The 20,483-nt window shown below is 41.8% G+C and overlaps 1 protein-coding gene and 1 long non-coding RNA gene across 3 annotated transcripts; one reads left to right on the top strand and one right to left on the bottom strand.

Annotated features, from left to right (window-relative positions):
• Window positions 1–207: 207 nt before the first annotated feature.
• On the bottom strand, window positions 208–10,893 carry cars2 (cysteinyl-tRNA synthetase 2, mitochondrial). 2 transcript variants are annotated; one of them, XM_048234348.1, is made up of 15 exons: window positions 10,461–10,893; window positions 10,309–10,359; window positions 10,026–10,143; window positions 7,211–7,282; window positions 6,458–6,563; window positions 6,281–6,361; window positions 5,721–5,850; window positions 5,231–5,364; window positions 4,489–4,556; window positions 2,912–2,978; window positions 2,470–2,608; window positions 1,655–1,778; window positions 1,183–1,281; window positions 791–1,009; window positions 208–463 (listed from the first exon to the last, which is right to left on the bottom strand). In XM_048234348.1, the coding sequence occupies exons 1-15, from the start codon at window positions 10,703–10,705 to the stop codon at window positions 398–400; spliced, it is 1,719 nt and encodes a 572-aa protein (XP_048090305.1). In that variant the 5' UTR covers window positions 10,706–10,893; the 3' UTR covers window positions 208–397. The 2 variants fall into 2 exon arrangements, with proteins under 2 accessions (XP_048090305.1, XP_048090306.1); XM_048234349.1 differs by lacking the exon at window positions 10,026–10,143 and having other exon boundaries at window positions 10,461–10,599.
• LOC125288194 lies at window positions 10,341–15,052 on the top strand. Its single transcript, XR_007192464.1, has 3 exons — window positions 10,341–10,425; window positions 10,888–11,016; window positions 14,800–15,052. It is a non-coding gene; the product is annotated as an uncharacterized LOC125288194 (long non-coding RNA).
• Window positions 15,053–20,483: the final 5,431 nt, after the last annotated feature.

Raw genomic sequence — 20,483 nt, 5'->3', positions numbered from 1 at the left:
GTTCGAACCCCGACCAGTAGGCATGGCTGAAGTGCCCTTGAGCAAGGCACCTAACCCCTCACTGCTCCCTGAGCGCCGCTGTTGTTGCAGGCAGCTGACTGCGCCGGGATTAGTGTGTGCTTCACCTCACTGTGTGCCGAGTGTGTTTCACTAATTCACGGATTGGGATAAATGCAGAGACCAAATTTCCCTCATGGGATCAAAAGAGTATATATACTTGTAGTTTAATGACACAAATAGTTTATTGGACCGGAAAAACACTGTTTCACTAAACGGCTGTCCCAACAACATCATAGACACAGGAAAAAGACAACTACTACAGTCATCTGTTGCTGTTATGTACATCACCCCAACATAACACAAGATTTGTTAAAACGCGTTCACAAGCAATAGACAGCTATTTTTTCTCTTCCTTGCCTCTTCTTAACTGTGTGATCTCCCAAGTGGAGGTGGTGCCTCTGTCCTATAATGAGAGCAAAACACCCCAAGTTATTAATGTTGGAAGGATGGAGGGGTGCCTCCACCGATTTTAGACACATTTGGAAAGAAAGAATAAACATCAATCAGATACTGAAGCAAATCTATTTCTTGGTCACAAGCTAATTATGTGCACCAACATTAACCACATCCTGGTTTCTTAAAAGTATGAAACTCAGCCTACTGGTACTTGTTACATCAAAGTCCCTCAAAACTCTCCGTATATGTTATCGATTTCAAAGTCTTTCTGAATATCAGGGCAATTATTAGAGGCAATAATGTCTGTCAGTGAATTGAAGGTACAGACGCTTACTTTGATATGAACCCCTAATGGAGTCAGGTCGTTCCGTAAGGCATCGCATGCTGTCAGCAGAGGTAACCGATCTGGATGTAACCGCTTCTTCTTGTTCGGCGTACCAGACGAGCCACCAGCAACAGGCTCGAGAGCAAAGTTGCGTATTTCTCTGCGGAAATGCACCAACTGTTCCACCACATTCTCAAGGACTCTGGAGCTATCTTCACTGCTAGAGACCTATGGAACAGGGGAAAGAATACACCTGATTATGATGATGCTTTTTTGCTAATGACAACCTCTCTGGGAAATTTTGTAGTATCTATTATCTATTGTCATATCACTGCATGGCTGTACATAACAACCCTGATCATCACGCTTTAGGGAAGACATTGTGCAAGCAAAGCTCATACCTTTCTGTCCAGCAGGTCAACTCCAAATACCTCCATTGTTTCCCTAATGTAGGAGAGTACGGCCCCAAACACAGCTGGACTCCTTGACAGTCCTGCAGTCTTACCATAGAAAAAAAAATACATACCATTTCAATATATGATATAATATTTTAACAATTTAAATCCACCAGATTGCAGTCCCGTATCCTGCTCTTAAGTAAGAAGATTTTATTGGAAGGATGGGTACATGACACATTTATAAAACCTGCATCAATCCTGAAGCACATTAAATCTGAATTTGGTCATATTTAAACAATTACAAGTTCAGCCAGTGAGGATAAAAATGACTATTCACTTAGGGCCATATTCTCCCACTTGCACATGGCCCTTAGTCTGTAGCCTGTGTAGAATGTTCATCAGACAGGTCATGTCACTCGGAAAATAAACTGCTATTCACAGTGAGACATGCATGAAGTGTTGGTCAGGAGGTTACCTTAGAGACAGTCTGAAGCTGGGAGTTGCATTGGTGAATAAGGTTCATGATGGCATCCACTGCTCTTGGTGTGTCAAAATCATCAGCCAAAGCAGCCCGCACAATGGTTTGCGTAGAAGCTAGCCTTAAAAATAGGGAGGGAATATAGAATTATGGAAAGTGTCTTCTTGTACCGTAAGATTAGCAATCATACTGCATTCAATGAGGAAATGTGTTTACTTAAACCTACAGGACTGGTATTTTGTTTTGTGTATGGATGGATTGTAACGCTTTTTGGGCACTTATCGGGCATCTATTTCGCCCGAAATGCGCGTGTGCAAGGCTACACTACACCAACCTTGCTCCAGCAGCAAGATCACAACACATGATTGACACAATGTATTCACAACACACCACATGATTGGCACAATGTATTCAAATGTCGATTTTTTTGCTGCGGAAGGGGCGGGATATGTGTAGACAACTGCCATATTGGCATTACAAACTAGCCCTATGCATTTCTATGGAGGATTTTTTGAGTGCTGTGTCTCCTCATTAGAACGTTTCTGAGCATGGTAGCATTTCAAGAGAGAACAGACAGACTATGATGCAAGGGAATGAAATGGACAACACAGCGTTAAGGTATCAGAAAAATAATGCACATTCGAGGTGGCAATGTGGCCACGACGCGCAGCCGTTACACTTCGGAGTGCATTATATCTCTGATACCCGAACGTCGTGTTGTCCATTATCCGTTACGTAATTACTGATTAGACTGTGCACAAAGTTGTTTGGGAAAACAAGAAATATCAGGAAATAGGTATTGGAAAGTGTACCTCTCCCAAAGCACTGTCTCCTCTATAGGTTGGCACAACAAATGGCCCAGAATGTAAGCCTGAGCATTATGGGTAAAAGAAGAGATTGTGGCCATTGAACTGCGTGCTTCATTCATGCTTTCATCACTGTACTCTATTCCTGTAGAAAATACACAAACAAACATACAAACCTTTTATTCACATTCTCATCCTATGAGGTGCCATCACAGAGGTAAGCTTTTATTGTCTCATAATTGATTCATAAGCAGAGTATGTGGCTATGGCTGAGACAGATAGTGAATGGATGATATTCTTACAGAGTCAGGTTGCCAGTGGGATTATTGAGATAAAATGGCTGCCTACACTCACTCAGGTTGGACAGACTGAATTTACATGGACTATATCTGGAAAGACCTGGATTTTGAACTCAAGTTTGTGTTAGCTTATGTGTAATTTAACTTACCTGATCTGTATTTTGTTAAGAGACAGAACACACGAAATTCATTTGCTGTATAGGACTGTAGAAAATCCTGTATGTAGACAGATAAGACATGTGTATTAATGTGTTTTGATCTTGTAGAATTCAAATGTATCTCACATGCACCTAAAAATGTGAGCACGGGGGTTAGTCTCACTAATTCAGGCCATGTATTCAGCTAAAGCCAGACACTAAATATGTTGAGCACATTACATGTGCAAAATCAAACAGTAAGATACAGATGTACTAGTTTATGCGTCAAGGCGTCACAGCCACACCAAGAGGTGCCTCTCCATCTCCTAATGCAATCATGTGTGAGTCAAGGCGTCTCGTGCTCTTGGCCATATCAGTATAGGCTCCAGTTTTCTGTCCTTCAAGACATCCCTCCTATCTACAACATGTTATAATGTTATAAACCACTATTGCATATGACTGTGTGCTTTGGTGCAGTTGGAAGCATGCTGCCATGTTTATTAATGTTTTGCAGTCCTTAAAGGAGAACTCTGGCCATTTTTCACATATATCTCCGTTTCTCGAGGTCATGAGTCCTGCCGGTACAAGAAAAAGCAGCTACAGTGCTACACTCTAAGGGCATCTTTAAAATCGTGCCCCCAGAGTGTAGCACTGTAGCTGCCCCATGTTCATGTCTCCAGAGTGTAGCGTTGTAGCTGCCCCCTGTTCATGCCCCCAGAGTGTAGCACTGTAGCTGCCCCATGTTCATGCCCCCAGAGTGTAGCACTGTAGCTGCCTGGCTTCTCTACCTGGCAGCTGCAACTTGAGCTAGGTAGATTGTTTTTCGGGTTTTTTTTCGGTGACTTTGAGAAACGGAGATCTACAGTATGTGAAAAACCTTTAAAGGAGAATTCCGGTGTGATGTTGACCTAAAGTGTGTTGAAACATGATACCGAGTGTGAACGTATGTCTCATAGCCCATCTCGGCTTGTCCCCTGCACTCCAAAATCTGGCGCTAGTTAGCCGATGCTACCAACAGCTTTTTCAATGGTGGTGCTTCGGCATCGGGCTAACCATGCAAATAAATCACTGTTTTACACCATTTACGAGGCTCAATGTATCTCCACACTTCATTGGTAGACTTCCGAGGGCCCTGACATTTAAAACGAGACATTGAGAACTTTGAAAAAGCACTGGTAGTTTACTTACAAGACTATTTATGCAGACAGTATCTTCACGAAGTTTAGCGTTTGCAGCCATCTTGAATTTAGTCACGATAAGTCGAGCGACAAGTAAGAATGAACAGGTATGATAAGGGATCAGATTCCAAAAATAATTCAGTGGAAATGGATGGATTCCAGTTTCTTCCAGTAGCAGCAACTGGAATCCATGCATTTCCACGGAATTATTTTTGGATGTTTCAACACACTTTAGGTCAATATCACACCGGAATTCTCCTTTAACTAACCACTTTTACATTGTCTCAACTTCTTATTTTTTGCTTGATGAATTATTTCCCACTTTAGAAATCTCACAAAAAGACAAAAAAAAAAATTATTTAATGAGAAGAGCACAGCTGTTCTGTTTTATGCAAGTGCTAAATGCCTTACCTTAATAGTTATATAATTCTTCAAAGACTTTGACATCTTCTCTACACCTCCTTTTAAATGAAGATGACCTGGAAGGCACAAAAAATGGTTGCTTTAGTTAGTTTGTTTGTTTATTACCATAATTAACAGTATTTAAAGTCATACCATGCATTTTAATTATGTCATAACATTCCCTAGATACTTATTGAAAAAAATATCTCATGATTTCATGATTGTGTTATGATTTTCTTACATGCTCTGAAATACCTATACTGTAGCACAAAATAAGCTGATATTGCAGCTGAGTTTTCATTTCAATATTTTGAAATTTACAGACATGATTGGGATCACTCTGATTGCGCTGTTGCGTCGGGATTAGTGTGTGCTTCACCTCACTGTGTGCTGAGTGTGTTTCACTATTTCACGGATTGGGATAAATGCACAGACCAAATTTCCTTCACGGGATCAAAAGAGTATATATGCTTATACTTATACTTACTTATATAATCACATTAACCTATCTTATATCACAGCCAACAAGAAAAAATGGCTTCCTACGACATGACTCCTTTAATATTCATGGTAAGACAAGGGCAAATGTGCACATGCAAACTTTCATATAACCATTTTCATCTCCGCATTTGTTTTGTATGATTGATAAGTAATACTTGTCTACATCTGAAGTAGCATACTGTGGCTCAAAGCTAACTGATCAAATTCAGCGTGCACTATCCCTCTTAAATGTAAAGGCTGATGCAAGTACCGGAGTGCAGAAAGTAGTTGCCCCACTGTTGGCACAGATGATGAGCCTCACACTGGGCAATCTCATTCTCATGGTGAGGGAAGGCGAGATCGATTCCTCCCGAATGGATGTCCAGCTGACTCCCAAATACAGAGCTGAAAAAATAAAATAAATATAAAAATATAGCAACCGTGTGTACATATAAAGCTACTGTGAGCTATGCAAACTATTTATGCCAACTTTCTATTGTTTACTGTAGAAGACAATACAGTCCGAAGAAGAGCATAAAGCTAGAAACGTCATTGAAATGGAGCTCGATTGTGCAAACTTTTATATACTTATTCAAACAGATATATTTATCACAGCTGTAGTTAGAACCCCAAAAGTAAAACAAGATGACTTCTTAAAATCATCTCATTAATCTGTTCAGCCATAATTGCACTTAAATTTGTAGCCCTACATACAGTACTTTAGAGTTTAAAAGATGTGATGTTTGATATCGATAACCTACCTAGCAACAGTGGAACATTCAATGTGCCACCCGGGCCTTCCAGGTCCCCATGGTGACTCCCAGAAAGGCTCTTGCGGTTTAGATGCCTTCCATAGTGCGAAGTCCCTGATATCCCGTTTATTTGTCCCCTCTGTACACACATGAGAGTCATATATAACATCTCCTCTAGTTAAAGACATTCTATGTTAACCTCAAACTCTCACTTTAAATACTATAAACTAGCCAAGCTGACACGGCCCGCGGGCATTGGTCTAAGACTGTGAGAGGCCCCTGGAAAGCCTAGCCTACACCGATCGAGCCGATAAATCATTCTTTTAGCAACATATTTCACATTTCTAATCCAAACAATGTCAAGCTACACTCAACACTGCTCTCAATTGAGCCCTTGGGAAGATGCCTGCCAATTCTGAAGTTGGTCTGACACCCATTTGAGAGATATGCAAAGAATGGACAGAGATATAGACATACTGTACATACAGATAGATGGCACTGCCAAGGTGAACTTCCACAGTATCAAATCCAGTTTCAGCCAAAACACTGAAAGAAAATCAAAGAAATACCTGATTCTCCAACTGTGTCTCCTAGGTTCATAAGTTTGCCATAGCGGTGACCTATAGAACCCACATCGAAGTAAACATCTCCTGTACAAACAACAACAAAAATGAAATGTTGGGATAATGCAACATTTTGGGATTCTTTCAACCACAGTGTGATCAATTTGGTCTGACAGGACTCACCACTCGCTGTTGCGTAGGCATGTCCATTTTGTATGATGCGTTCGATGAATGCCACAATATGGGCAATGTTCTCAGTCACACGCATATAAACAACAGGAGGAATAACCTAGGAGCACAACATTTCAAAAGTATTATCTAATAATATTAGATTAAATAAGTAATGTTCTAAGGTATTAGAGACTGTAGAGCTCCCCCTAGAGTCGCAATATATTTATATTTTACTCTGCCATTGTAAATAGCCTACTTCTCGCGACTTGTTCCCCCTGCACACAATGAAAATGCTTTTGTTGTGGAGGCGAAGGATTAACAACAGCCAAAGAGCTATAACTACTGACAAGGTAATGTTTCACGATTCTCGCGAGATGTCTTTGGGTCGACTATTCTTGAAGTTGCATGGCTGGTTCTCTCTTGCTACGGCTATGCTGAATGGCTATGCTAGGTGAACGATTCCCCTATTACAAGTTTGTTTACCATCAAATTGGCTTCGTAAAGGTTATATTAAGGTGAAAATCTTGCATAGTCTACCTTTAACCTGATTTTGGTGCTTTAGCAATCTATTACCTTCTAAATCTAAACAATCTGCTGTATTTGAGGGGAAAGTCCTACGACTAGTAACAGGTGACAGACACCGGGAAAACATGATCAGTTATGTTTAGAATTTCTTCATGCATAGGAACACATTAAACCCAATGCCATACAAACTTGTCCTTATTATGGAGTATTTGCAAACTAGGTGCCTACTAAGGTATTTACCTTCATGGATAACATGTCCTGTTTGAAGTCCTCCTCATACATTCTGGCAAGCACGGTGGGAGAGATGTTCTCCTGTAAATCAACACAGCCTCAGTTTAAACACATCTAGCCTCAGTTTAAACACACTGCCTCGGTTTAAACACACTGCCTCGGTTTAAACACATCTAGCCTCAGTTTAAACACACTGCCTCGGTTTAAACACACTGCCTCGGTTTAAACACATCTAGCCTCAATTTAAACACACTGCCTCGGTTTAAACACACTGCCTCGGTTTAAACACACTGCCTCGGTTTAAACACACTGCCTCGGTTTAAACGCACATCCTCAGTTTAAACACATCTAGCCTCAGTTTAAACACACTGCCTCGGTTTAAACGCACATCCTCAGTTTAAACACATCTAGCCTCAGTTTAAACACACTGCCTCGGTTTAAACGCACATCCTCAGTTTAAAAACATCTAGCCTCAGTTTAAACACACATCCTCAGTGTAAACACACATCCTCAATTTAAACACACATCCTCAGTTCAAACACACATCCTCAGTGTAAACACACATCCTCAATTTAAACACACATCCTCAGTTTAAACACACCTAGCCTCAGTTTAACCACACTGCCTCTGTTTAAATACACATCCTCAGTTTAAACACACATCCTCTGTTTAAATACACATCCTGCTGTGTTGAACCCTTTTAGTAGTGTATGGATCAGCCCAATCAAGCTGTGTTTCCTGTTTTAAAAGCAAGGTCAGAGTTTTGTTTTTCAGCGCCCAAACAGAACAGACAGCTAGAGAACCATGACAAGCAATTTGTTGAATCTGACATAACATGTTAACCTGACTCTCGCCAGATGAATTTCGTTCCGCCTAGCTCCACTCATCCATCTGGGATCGATCCATTGGAGTGGTGCTTCAGAAGGCTGGGCCTTATCAAAAAATCCTTGCATATGATTGATAAGCTACTTGTCCGTCATCTATTGACGTATACTTCAACCACTCACATCGGCCAACCCGCGACACTGAGAACAATCTCACAGTCGCTTCTACGCTTACGCCACATCTATGAAACTCCCGCCTAAGGCCCTGATTGGCTCTACCATACAATCTGGTGCCGAAATCACTCTCAACGGAACCAATCCCAGATGGATGTGAGTGGAGCTAGGCGGAACAAAATTCATCTGGCGAGAGTCAGGTTAATAAAATGTAGCCAAATGGATTAGAATGGATTGCAGAAGACTGCAGAAGTGACTTTCGAACATGGCCTCCGCTCAGCGAGAGAAGCTGGGAGTGGGAGACCTCACCACTGGGTGGAGGCCAACGCAAGAGGATCTGGGGAGAGCCCTTGTAAGGGCTGCTAAAAAGCTTGAGGCCTTCTATCGCTACTGCCGACGGAGGAGAGGTGCTGTCGTCTGGACCTGGGAGGAGATCTTGCCGGAAGAGGGGCCTGAAGAAGCGTTCGCGGAGAAGACGACGCTGGCCTGGGCAGTGACTCCGCGCCGGGCAGTTCGAGGCTGAAGCTGGCGGTGGCCGCGACGCGTGAGCAGAGCCGAGGGAGAGCGGCGAGGAAGAGGTTCCTGGACGACGGACGGTTGGCAGAGGCGCTGGGGGCAGCGAACTCACGACGGTGGGGCAGCTTCGACGGAATGGCCCTCTGAACTTTAAAACTTTTGGGTGCGTGTGAGAGGCACCGTGCTGTGTGGGCGCCCGTTCTAGTTGGCCGGCGCCTTCAAAAAAAAAAAAAAAAAAAAAAAAAAAGAGTTTGTTGTGTGGAGTTCGATAACATGGCCATCTCGTGCCTTCGCTTAGGCCGCGAGGGAGTGGAACGGGCCGGGAGCAGAGCAGGTCGGCTCTGCGAGGAGGCAACACGAGGAGGGACGCCGAAGACGGTAGCTGCAGCGGGAGAGCTCAGCGCGGTCCGGTTGCTGCGGAGTCGGTGCCTGTCTGTCCTGGTCTGTGAATCGACGGAGCGGAGTGGCGTTGGTGCAGCTTCATCTGACCCCCCTCGAACCCCGGTGCTTGGTACAGTGTCGACGGTTGAAAAGGCCACTTAGGGCCCCGCCAGGAGAGGAGCAGTGCCGCGGTGACACGCAGCGGAAAGTGCAGCCTGAGGGCGGCTGCTGAGAGGGAGCTGGTGACGAGCGGGGACGGAATATACCTGTGGGTGGAATATACTAGGCAGCAAATCAACTGTTTGTCCTCGAAGTGATGTGTTGGAGGCATGGCAAATGGGTAGTGTTAGGATGTGAGAGACTTTCACAAGGGTCTAATTGACCCATACTGATCTCTGTGCACCCTGAAAAGCACCTGCTGCAATAGGCCTGGTCTGATGAATCACATTTTCTTTTACATCATGTGGATGTTAGTGCAAGAGTTGTGTCTGCTCCTTATATTCAAGTCTGCATACAAAAGTGTTTTGCCTGGTGGAATCCAAAGGCAGCTCCAGTGGGCAGGTGAAAAAGGGAAACTGCAGTGCACACAGAGGCTGATGCTTGAGAATTACTGTATTGTAATAAACCGAGACGGTGTAAAGGCCTTGCATGATTTCAGTCCAAACTCCCCACATCTCAATCCAAGCGAGCTGTGTGGGAAGTCTGATACATGGAGGGCCCATCACAACTTACAGGACTTGAGGTCTAAGAGTCCATACCAGACCTCCAAAGGTGGGGGATGTTTTAGAAGCTTCAGTCAGGTCATTTGCTGTGCCATGAATATAGCTGGAAATGAGCTTGGGCAGTTCGAACGGAGTGCTCTTTTAGGTAGGTTAAAGTTCAGCTCTATTAAACAATTAACTTGCCCAACAGACTTCTTAGTAGCTTACCTCTGCACTTCTCCTTATGATTTTATCATCAATATCAGTGATGACCATGACGTGGATAACATTTATTCCAAAAACTTTTGACAGAATCCTTTGCAGAATGTCAAATCTAACATAGGAGCTATGAAGAAAGACAGTCATAAATAGATTCAGACAGGTTATAATGTTTAACTATAGTCAACAACAGTTTCCCACACATGATTAGGGTACGTAATGAAAAACACCAGCACTTGTGAACATTATCAGAGTGTTTTGTTTTGGTATAGTGCAAAGGGCGAATCATTACCACGCATGTCCAAGATGCGCATGGTCGTACACAGTAGGTCCACAGGAGTACCTTCAAAGTACAACATGTACATGATAAATGCAGGAACAGCAACACGTCAATCGAAAACTTAATGGGGTCAGATTTTCTTACACATTAAGCTACATACATACCATTTGGCGATCCCCTCATCAGCCAATATAAGTGGCTCTTTCTGTTTGGTTAGGCTGTTGTATACCTTTATTCCTGTATCAGATCCCGATGGCTTCAACCATTTTTTCTCACTAGACCGACTAGTACTAACACAGTGTGGTCTAACTATGGTTTTGCAAGAGTGACGAGTGTGACTGTTATTCAACGTGACATATTTTGATGTGCATTTCCAAACGTACGTCAGAAATGTCACGTTTGTCCTCATTTTCTTGATACTAAAACAACAACCTACGTCACCTCACTGATAGATTGTGTAGGCTATATCCTAGCAATTCACGCATCTATTTAGCCTATGCAATCAAACACGCTGAAAATAAATGGTCAGGAGAGCAATTACGTTTGACTTTGCCATTTGCACCTCTGAATTTGAATCGTCCCTGCATACAGTGGGAAGCAGTTTGACGTCGTGTATGGACGTTGTAGGCTACCGTAGGCTACTACGCAAAACACGGAAGCTGCGCACTATTGCAGCGTTCGAGACAACACGGAGCTCATGCTCCAACCAAGTAACCTTGGGTGAGTTCAAGACGGATAACACTTTGCAAAATGTTTGATTTAATGCTAACAGTGGTGTATTGATGTACCGAAGACTGTTTGGGAAAAGGCATTTGCCATTGTTTGCTTTTTGCCATTGTTCGCATTTTTTCCGAGCCTGATCAAATCGATGGGAATACATTTTTTAGCAAAATGTTCAGGATTGCACCTATGTTGCTGATAGGATTGCACCTCTACACTAGCCTGGAAAATCCAGACCCTGGTAGATCTACACACCACCAAACGAAAGAAAACAAAGCCCACACCATTGTACACTGTGTCATTCAATCAGGAAAAATGTCAAACCAGTGTAAAACCTTTTGAGTAGAACTTCTAAAGATTCAATCACAGTGATTGAAACATCAACACTGCAAATTTATTATTGACATTTTTGTTTTCGGCATTTACAATTTTATGTCAATGATATAATCTTAGTTTAGCCTATATTTACTCACTGGTGGCATATAGGCCCTAGTTGCCTTATTTAGGTGGAGGCCATTGTAAACCAAAACGAGGCTACAGGGTACACAAACCATAGGATTATTGAGTTCTATGTATTCCCCAGTCGGTGGCGAAAATGCATTAATGATCATTATACCCTGTAGCCAAAGATAATTAATGCATAGCAAGATGGGTCGTCCTAGTTCATGTCTATGAGGGCAAAGTGTTTCAGTCAGAGACTGGCTCTGGTTCAGTCCCCGCCTGCACAGGGGCGTGTCACTAACGTATGACTGACGTTTGAAAGACTCGGTTCCACGCCAGACATAAGCCGGAGTACAAAACAAACTTGGTGTACACCTTCATTAATGTTGATTTTCTCCCAACTGGAGGGTCATACTGTCACAACATTCTCTTGAAATGGGGAGGAGGGTTTGGAGATCATGATACCGTGTCCGAAATGTGCATCCATTGCTCAGAAAAATAAGGCTTTGACAAATTCTGGGAAATTGGGTGCCCGATCACTGCATAAATGGGGGATAGTGCACCCTTGTGTGGGGCGTGTACTACTGCTACCCTATTTGCATACATTACCGGGGACAGGAAATGGCCTCTCAGGAAGTATCTTCGTAATCAACCATCTTTGCTGTAGCCTCATTTTGGTTTACACAATGGCCGCCGCCTGAATAAGTCGAATAGTAGGCTACAGCACCAGTATGTAAGTTAATGCCAATACAAGAAGTTTCATTATTGTAAATTAACTTTAAAGGTGCTCTAAGTGATGTTGGGTAACATCCAGACATGTGGACTCGAGTCACATGACTTGGACTCAAGTCAGACTCAAGTCATGATTTTAATGACTTCAGACTTGACTTGATAAAATTCGGCAAGACTTGGGACTCGACTTGGACTTGAATTCTATTCACTCGATACTTGACTCGGACTTTGCCTCTTTGACTTGTGATGACTTGACATGTCTCGAATCAAAAACGAAATGTTCTGATCGTGGACCAGTCACCCCAGAGACGCTTTCCCTCCACGACTAAAAATAAAAAAATAGCGGAGACAAGCGGCCAGAGCACAGTTCAGTGCTGCCGCTACCCCCACACGCGTTACACACTGTGTGTAGGGCACCAAGAGACAGAGGAAGGACCAACATTTAGCCAATAACTAGTAGCTTTACTGCAAACTGATTTGCACTCTTGTTAGAGAACGTTTAATGTCAAAATGCACCAACAGCATGTTACATAGATGATACGAGTCCTCTCCATTAAGATCCAAATTGAACTTATGCTAGCCTACTGTATTTAATTGAGAACACATCTAAGCACGCACGAGAGGGAGAGAAAACGAGTAGGTTCCAGCTGGCTTGTCATTGTTGATGATGATCGATATCTTCTTTTAAATATAAGAAACGATAAAAAAAAAATCGTGAAGGCAACAAATACTGATTAGAGGAGATTATGAATTTACCCGGTTCTCACTAGCCTATACTGTTATAAACTATAAGATCCAGGTCACTAAGACATACTAGCTGCACTCACTGTGATTTGGAAAGTGGACAAGAATATGAAGAATTGTCTTTGCCTTTGTGTAATGGAACTGGTGAGTCTTGAAGTCTTCAATCATTTATTTACATGAAGCACATGATATGCCGATTGAAAAGCATTTCACTTAGCTAGCTTGGTGGCTACTGGCTACCAGGCTCATAATTCACTTTTAATTGCAAACAGAAAATGTCAAGCAAGCATCATGTCATACATGCTTCTCTTTCCAAAGGAATGAAAGCTGTTTGTGCCAACTTTAATATCATGCTTATCATTGTTAATATTGTGCTATACATGTGGCACAAACAATGTTTAAGTTTGTGGACTAGCCATAGGCTATATGCATTATGAGAAAGTGTGGAGAGTGGCACACAATGGGCTTAAAGTGACAGTGCACCATTTACAAATGAGATAAACAGCATCAAATGTGTAGTATTTCTTAAGAAATGAATACTTTAAAACAAAATTACTGTGTCATTATTATCTTTTAAATAATATAAAAGTGTTGACCTTGGCTTCCCTTATGAGTCGCCACTGGCAGACAGCCTAATACATTGTTTGCAGGCAAATCTGTGGCCTAGCGCAGTGAAATGCCAGTCAAATTATTACTCATCCTTATAGTGGGCTCTGCAATTTGGAAAAACAATATATATATTTGCAGCTGTGCTGAGTGTCATGTAGCTATCCGTTTTGTACAGATTACTCAGGTATGCACATGTGTATATTACACGGGTATGCGCATGCATATGTCGTAAAAGATTACAGAAGACAGAAACTTTGAACATATTTTAATATGTATTTATAAAAAAATACTGTGGATTAGATGGAAGTGCTAAAATTATGATCGATAGTCTAATAATGGCATTATTAAATGAAGAGTACCTGATGACTTGTTCAGGACTTGAAAAGATTGGGACTTGGACTTGGACTCGACTTGGCTTTGATGTGACTTGGACTTGGACTCGACTTACCCTTCTCTGTATTTACTTGGGACTTGATTTGGACTTGACTGCTAAGACTTGGGACTTACTTGTGACTTGCCAAACAGTGACTTGGTCCTACCTCAGAGAGCTAGCTCGCTACTCCCTCCCCCTCCCTCCTGTGCAATTGAAACTCTTCTAAATGCAACATCTCGTCGGTGATTGGCTGGAACAGTTTGTTATGTTTTTATGGTCCAGGAGGCTATTCCAAGTACGTGGTTTAGTGACAAACCTGGGTAAGTTAACTCATAGTAAGGGATAAACCTCCTAATAGAAGAGCTGTGGTTTCATTCTCCTAACAAAACAATGCCATAGGGCTCTTGTTGTAGGAGGACACCAAGTTAACTTACCTAGGTTTGTCACTAAATGTACTTGGAATGCCCCCCAAGCTGGAACAAGTTGTTTTTGTTGCCGCTTTTGGAGCCTGGGCTGTCCACAGAGACCATGTTTTTTTTTTTTTTACAGTGTATTCGGGGCATAGGCAGCTAGCGGATGGTGATGTTTGCTGTATGTGACAAAAAATATTTTAGCTTAGAAACCGCATAACATCACTTAGAACACCTTTAATAAATAAGTTGTGTATTGAATAAAGCAAATTTGAAGGAATTATGTTGCAGCTTCTTGCTCCCTCTCCATTCATCATTTTGTTCAATATGGATAAAATTTCATAGATGTATTAAGACAAACATGTTGAAATTTTGTTGTACATTAGGTTTTATCAGCTCCAGTAAAGATATTAGAGCTATCACAGACACAGGTGACTTCATCATCTTTAATTAACATTTATCAATTAAATTCAGTTCACAGAACCCAGCTTGAACTTGGAAAAAAAAACTCCTGCGCAGAAATGGGCCAAGACGGACATCGCACAGTGCACCACAGATTTACTCCGACAGGAAACTCAGACAAATAATGATCCTGTCTCTGTGACACGTTATTTTCAACATCATTATCATTATCGGCCAGTGTTTTTCATGCTTTTTTGTGCCACGGCACTTTTGACACTTAAAATGTCCCACGGCACACTAACATCCTGTGTGAAGAAAAAATAAACATACCATAGCCTAAAATTTCAAATAATACACAGATATGGCCTTGTTATGGCTTCTATGCAAGACCTGCTCAATAAAACAAGCGCCCTCTGTTTCATTTGTAGGTGACTATATCTAATTTAATTGTTGTTATAAACTGGATATGTGATGATTCTGTGAATACTGGAAATGGGGCCCCCCGTTGTACAATGCCTGCATACCACAAATGCAATCATACAATCAATGAGAGCATGTGGTTATACATTCTTTGATGCAACAGTTGCTTTTCTGGACCAGTGAGTGACATTTGGGTAATTTTCTGCGGCACACCTGATGATCTCTCACGGCACACTATAGCCTCTATAGCCTAGATAAGTGGTTGAAAAACACTGATCTAGGCTATATGGCAGAAACATGTCAAATATGTTGGTCACAGAACATGCATCAGAGGACCGCAGTGACAGAAACAGTGTGCAACAGGCATTGAGGAATGATTTCTATCAGTTGGTGAGTATGTCAGAGGAGCTATCCTATCCAGAGGGTCAGAATTGGGCGGTTAGCATCAATTAGTCTCCAAGTTGGTCGCCACCACCAGGTATGTGGATTGGCTGGGAAATCAGCCAATGCACATGGACAATATAATTTGTGGCAACCTTTAATGTGGCACCTGACTGGTTAGTTGTAAAAATGGGGCCGTAAGTGGGTCGCCACCTTCAAAAATGACGGCAGCCAACTATTCAGCTTAAGTAGCTAGCCTAGCATCGGCCATCGACATGAATGGTAGTGGAAGCTTCCTCACTCTCCCCAGGTCTACTTCCATGATTCTATCCGTGCCTTATTGTTCTTCATGTCCAATGGTATGAGGTGTTGAGCTCATGATTTGTATTACCAGTTTGTAAGCGATTGGGCTAGTGAATTTCTGAAAGTCGCTTTGGAGAAAAGAGTCTACTAAATGCCCTGGCCTTGATGGCTGTAATGCCTATGAGAATCGGAATCAGCTTTAAAGGTCCAGTATGTAGGAAATAATGGAAAATAAACTGTAACCATTCCAAAAATGATCACCATATGTTGTCAGAGAGTGAGGAAACACGATGAATTGAAGTAAAGGCTTATTTGACAACATTACTCTAACCCGTGAAACCCCGTAAAACCCATGAAAAAAATCAGTTACGGGGCGGAATCTCTTGGAATTTTCGTTTATATTTCGAACGATTCATTCTAGAATAATGGGCTAGCGCATCCTCCTATTTGGGTTGCCAAATTAGCAAAGGCCAACTGTCAACAGCTGTCAGTTGTAGTCATGAACGCCTACAAGAGGCAGGCACATTTCCAAAATTAAAACAAGAAACAAATTAAGTGGACATCGGAGGTGCTTCCTGAGATGGTGACGTCTTCGTCAAACGAAGAGTATCAAGTCTGACGCAGAGCTGGCCATATTTCTCCACAACAGGTAGCCTATGCTAAACTTCATCTGCATCGCTAACTTCAGCTAAATATGTTACGTTGGTTAGAGAGGTATTTTTTGTTTTCACTGTTTCCGTAATGTGTAGCTGGGTCATGGTTGGAGAAACGTTAAAGCAGCTGCAGGTCAACTAACGTTAGCTAAGTCTTCATTGCATCTGGCAACCCAGAAGAGGCTCGCGTCTGGTAGTCTTGAGAACGTTCACCAGTGTTTTGATTTTGGCCAACAGAACATTCGGTAACAATCCTACAAATCGCACCTTTAATGCAAGTACAGTACATTCACACAAATTAGAAATTTGGTTCTGGCTGTTGGTGTCACTCTGACACTAGACAATACAAAACTGTATAAACATGCAATATACAAAGCAAAGTATAGACATTTAAACAAGTCACAATAAATAAGCAAATTATATACAAACAATGTACATAAGGTGCAATGTTTTGCAACTCATGCATCATGTAATGAAATAGGATGAGATGTGTGAGTGCCTGTGTAATACTGTAGTATTTGTAGATTGAAACAGAGTGTTAATAGCTGTCAGAAGAACCAAAAATAGGTGTATGGCGTATACTGGTCAGCTATTTATGAGGGTGATGGCAATGGGAAAGAAGCTGCTTCTGTCTGGTTGTTCTGATTCTGACACGGGAGGTTCGGTAGCGCATGCGCAGAGAGCGGGAAGGGGGGGCTAAAGAAGCTTAAATAGTTTCTCTACGGTGGAAATGCAAGTCCATGAATTCTTTTAATTCCAGGATCTGTCATGATTAGCATTGTTCTGCCCTGGATTTTCCCGTCAGGATGCAAGCTTGCTATTCATTTAAGTCGGTTGAGGAAAAACAATCATATAAACAATTGAGGGAATCACAAGTTAGGCACAGCATACAGCAAACACACACTTTTGTACAGTGGGTGTTCTGATCTTGATAAATGAGGTCCACATGAAATATTGAACATACATATATTAAATTAAAGCATATCAATTGTATTACAAAACAAATATGTCACAAAATACAATGTGTAGTTAGACAATAATAGCTTCTAAGATATGTATACTATCATTAAATATAATTTAAAAATGAAAATGTGTCTGTGAATCTAATTGTCTTGAGAATGTACTTCTTCTCCTTGCATGGATCTTCATATTGAAATGTTCTATATTTTGCTCTACCAGACCGGGCTTGTAGACGGCAGCTTTCGGCTTCCTCATTCTGTGAAGTACTTTTAGTCGGAATCTCTGTTTTCAAATGATCCTCTTTCTTTTGGCATAGGATGATACCTTCATGCTCATCCCCTTGCAATGTCTTATTTTCCACTGGTATAGACAACCTCCCACCTTCGTTTGTATGTACAATGGCTGGCTTATTGTTGCATTCACCTTGTCCATGACTTGCTGTGTGAGGAGAACCGGCATTAAATGTTTTATTAATTATCTGTCTACACAACTGGGTTGTTGAAGTGTCAGATAGTTCAGCACACGTCACATGTGTTTGGTGTCTGGTCCTTCTGATTGTGATGTGGCGGCTTCAGGAGGTGAACTCGTTTCATCACTTTCTGACATCTTAGCGTGAGTTGGGATGAGTTCATTTTGAGACTGAGGTTGAGGTCTATTTGATTGGCATCCATGTTCTACTGAGGCTGAATTACAATTCAGGTTTTTCTGTGAGACAGACTCCTTAGTCTCTAACTCTGACAGCTGTGGGTTTGTGATAAGATCATTTTGAGACTGAGTTAGGGGTCTATTGGAATCTACGGAGTCTGTATTGTGATTCAGGTTTTTCTGTGAGACAGACGCCTCACTCTGGAATTCTGATAGCTGTGCTTTTGTGATGAGATCATTTTGAGATTGAGTTAGGAGTCTATTGGAATCTACGGAGTCTGAATTGTGATTCAGGTTTTTCTGTGAGACAGAAGCCTCGCTCTGGAATTCTGATTCCTGGGGCTGTAAATCTGGTTGAGGGTGGAAGGAACCACCTGGAACAGACGGACACTCGTATAGGAATTCCTGTGGATCTGACTCACAGAGTTGTGGTTGTTCACAGAGGTCCTGGCAAGGTTTGGAGTCATGTGACTCTGCTGCATGTAAACATTTAGTGACTTGCTTTCCATCAGCCTCCCCAGTAAGATCTGTGGATTGGGTTTCCAAATAATCTAATACTAATGATGATTGGTAGTGCAATGTTGTGAATCTATACTCAGCGGTGTCACTAATGGCAATTCAGTAGTGGGCAACCACCAGACCTGGGGATACGATAGAATGGCAACCCTCTGTGTGTTCTGTGGTTCAACAGTGATGCACAGATTACTGTGAGGTTCAGAGCTGTTCTGTTGAACCACCTCACAGACACCATCTTCCTCCACATTGGCCCATTTCACTTGCTGAGCTGTCTGAGGTGAGATGTGCCTGCAATTATCTGAGCTTTTCTCTTGTACATCCTCACCTGACAGTTCACTTGCAGTTACTTGGCTCGAAGGAGCTGGAATGATGTTATATGTCTAATGTCACTGCTTTCTTGTGCTCCATCTTTGATGATGTGTTTTGGTTCCGACCTTTCTTGGCTCTTCTTGTCATTCTGCAGGTTGTTTCTGTTGGATAACTCCTGGATGAGGTACTGTAGAAGGCATTCCAGAACGGCACGCACTCCTGGGAGGGTCATCCTGTCGCGAATAATTCGCCTCAGAGTTTTGGAGTCCAAGGGAGCTGTCGTTGCTGCCCACACCTTTGCCATCATCATGGGTCTGAATGAGATAAAAGGCTTCATTTTGCTCGGGAAAAGAATTACAATATACTCACACAATATCAACGCAGCCCCTAAAAGGAAAATTTTTGGTGAGCACGAGAAACTATCTGGTGCGCACTTCTCAACAAAGAAATGTTTTCCCCATGTCCTCTTAGGGGCTTTGAGTTTCTGGTGAGCATGTGAAAGTTTCTGGTGCGCAACAGAAATAAAATAAAAAAAAGTTCGCGTGGTGGAATTTGGCTTGCAGTGGGCGGCAGATTTATACAATTGTCGGACAGCAAATGTGAAAAGCAGGTGCAGAGGGAAGTGTGCGAAAAGGGTGCAGAAGGAAGTGTCTGGAAATGGCATAATCTAGAAGCATAATTATTTTCATTAACTAGAATCAATCAATCACAACCATGAAGCATAAATAGACGGTTGATCCTGCAGGCACAAGCAGAACGCATACTAAGTAGTTATGCAAAGTTATACACACAAATAAATCCGCACTAACAAACCACTGTGCACTTTTTTAGAACAATTACATTTTGCTGTATAAGAACAAATTAGAACTGAATTACTTTAGTTGTATTAGGGAACTTTCAATCTAATACAGCAATAACTTTCAATCATGGTTATTTATTTAGCAGATGCTTTTATCAAAAGAAAGAAGAGGGAATTAAGTAACAAGCAATGAGGTTCTCCAGTAAAGATGTAGCGAGACTTGACCATCTGTCCTTACCATGATGACACATGAGAAATTTTGAAAACTAAACCAAACTTTGAAGGACAAAGTTAAAAAGAACACCTACAAACTGGTATAAGTCTATGTTTACATGTACCTAATGAGCAAAAGCTTTTTAAAAAAAATTTGACACACGCAGACTAAATCTCTCCTCTCTAAAATGAGTAGAGCATGAATCCCTTGTCGCCCCTTTTCCATCAGAGTTTCAAGCGAACTAACTCTTATATCCATTTAATTTTGATTATTACATAAGAAGCATCAAAACGGTTTTCCATTAACAGAACGATTCTAGTGAATTAAAATGATGTCATAAAGCCCCATGTTAAAGCCTTTTTTTCTGACACGCTAGTTGGTTTTCCGTCACCGGTGTAGCGAATTAGAACGTAGGGAATGAAACACTTTTGCTGTGTCCTAAAGTCGCGCATGCTTCCCTGATAGAATATTTCCTTGTGAGTCTGGTTCTACGAAGATCTGACTGGAGTCCCTAGCATTTTCGGACTCTGCTTTGGAACAGACTAGCTTGTGGACG

Source organism: Alosa alosa, chromosome 23 (assembly GCF_017589495.1).
Source record: "Alosa alosa isolate M-15738 ecotype Scorff River chromosome 23, AALO_Geno_1.1, whole genome shotgun sequence".
NCBI lineage: Eukaryota > Metazoa > Chordata > Actinopteri > Clupeiformes > Clupeidae > Alosa > Alosa alosa.
This window is presented reverse-complemented; position numbering and strand designations above follow the sequence as displayed.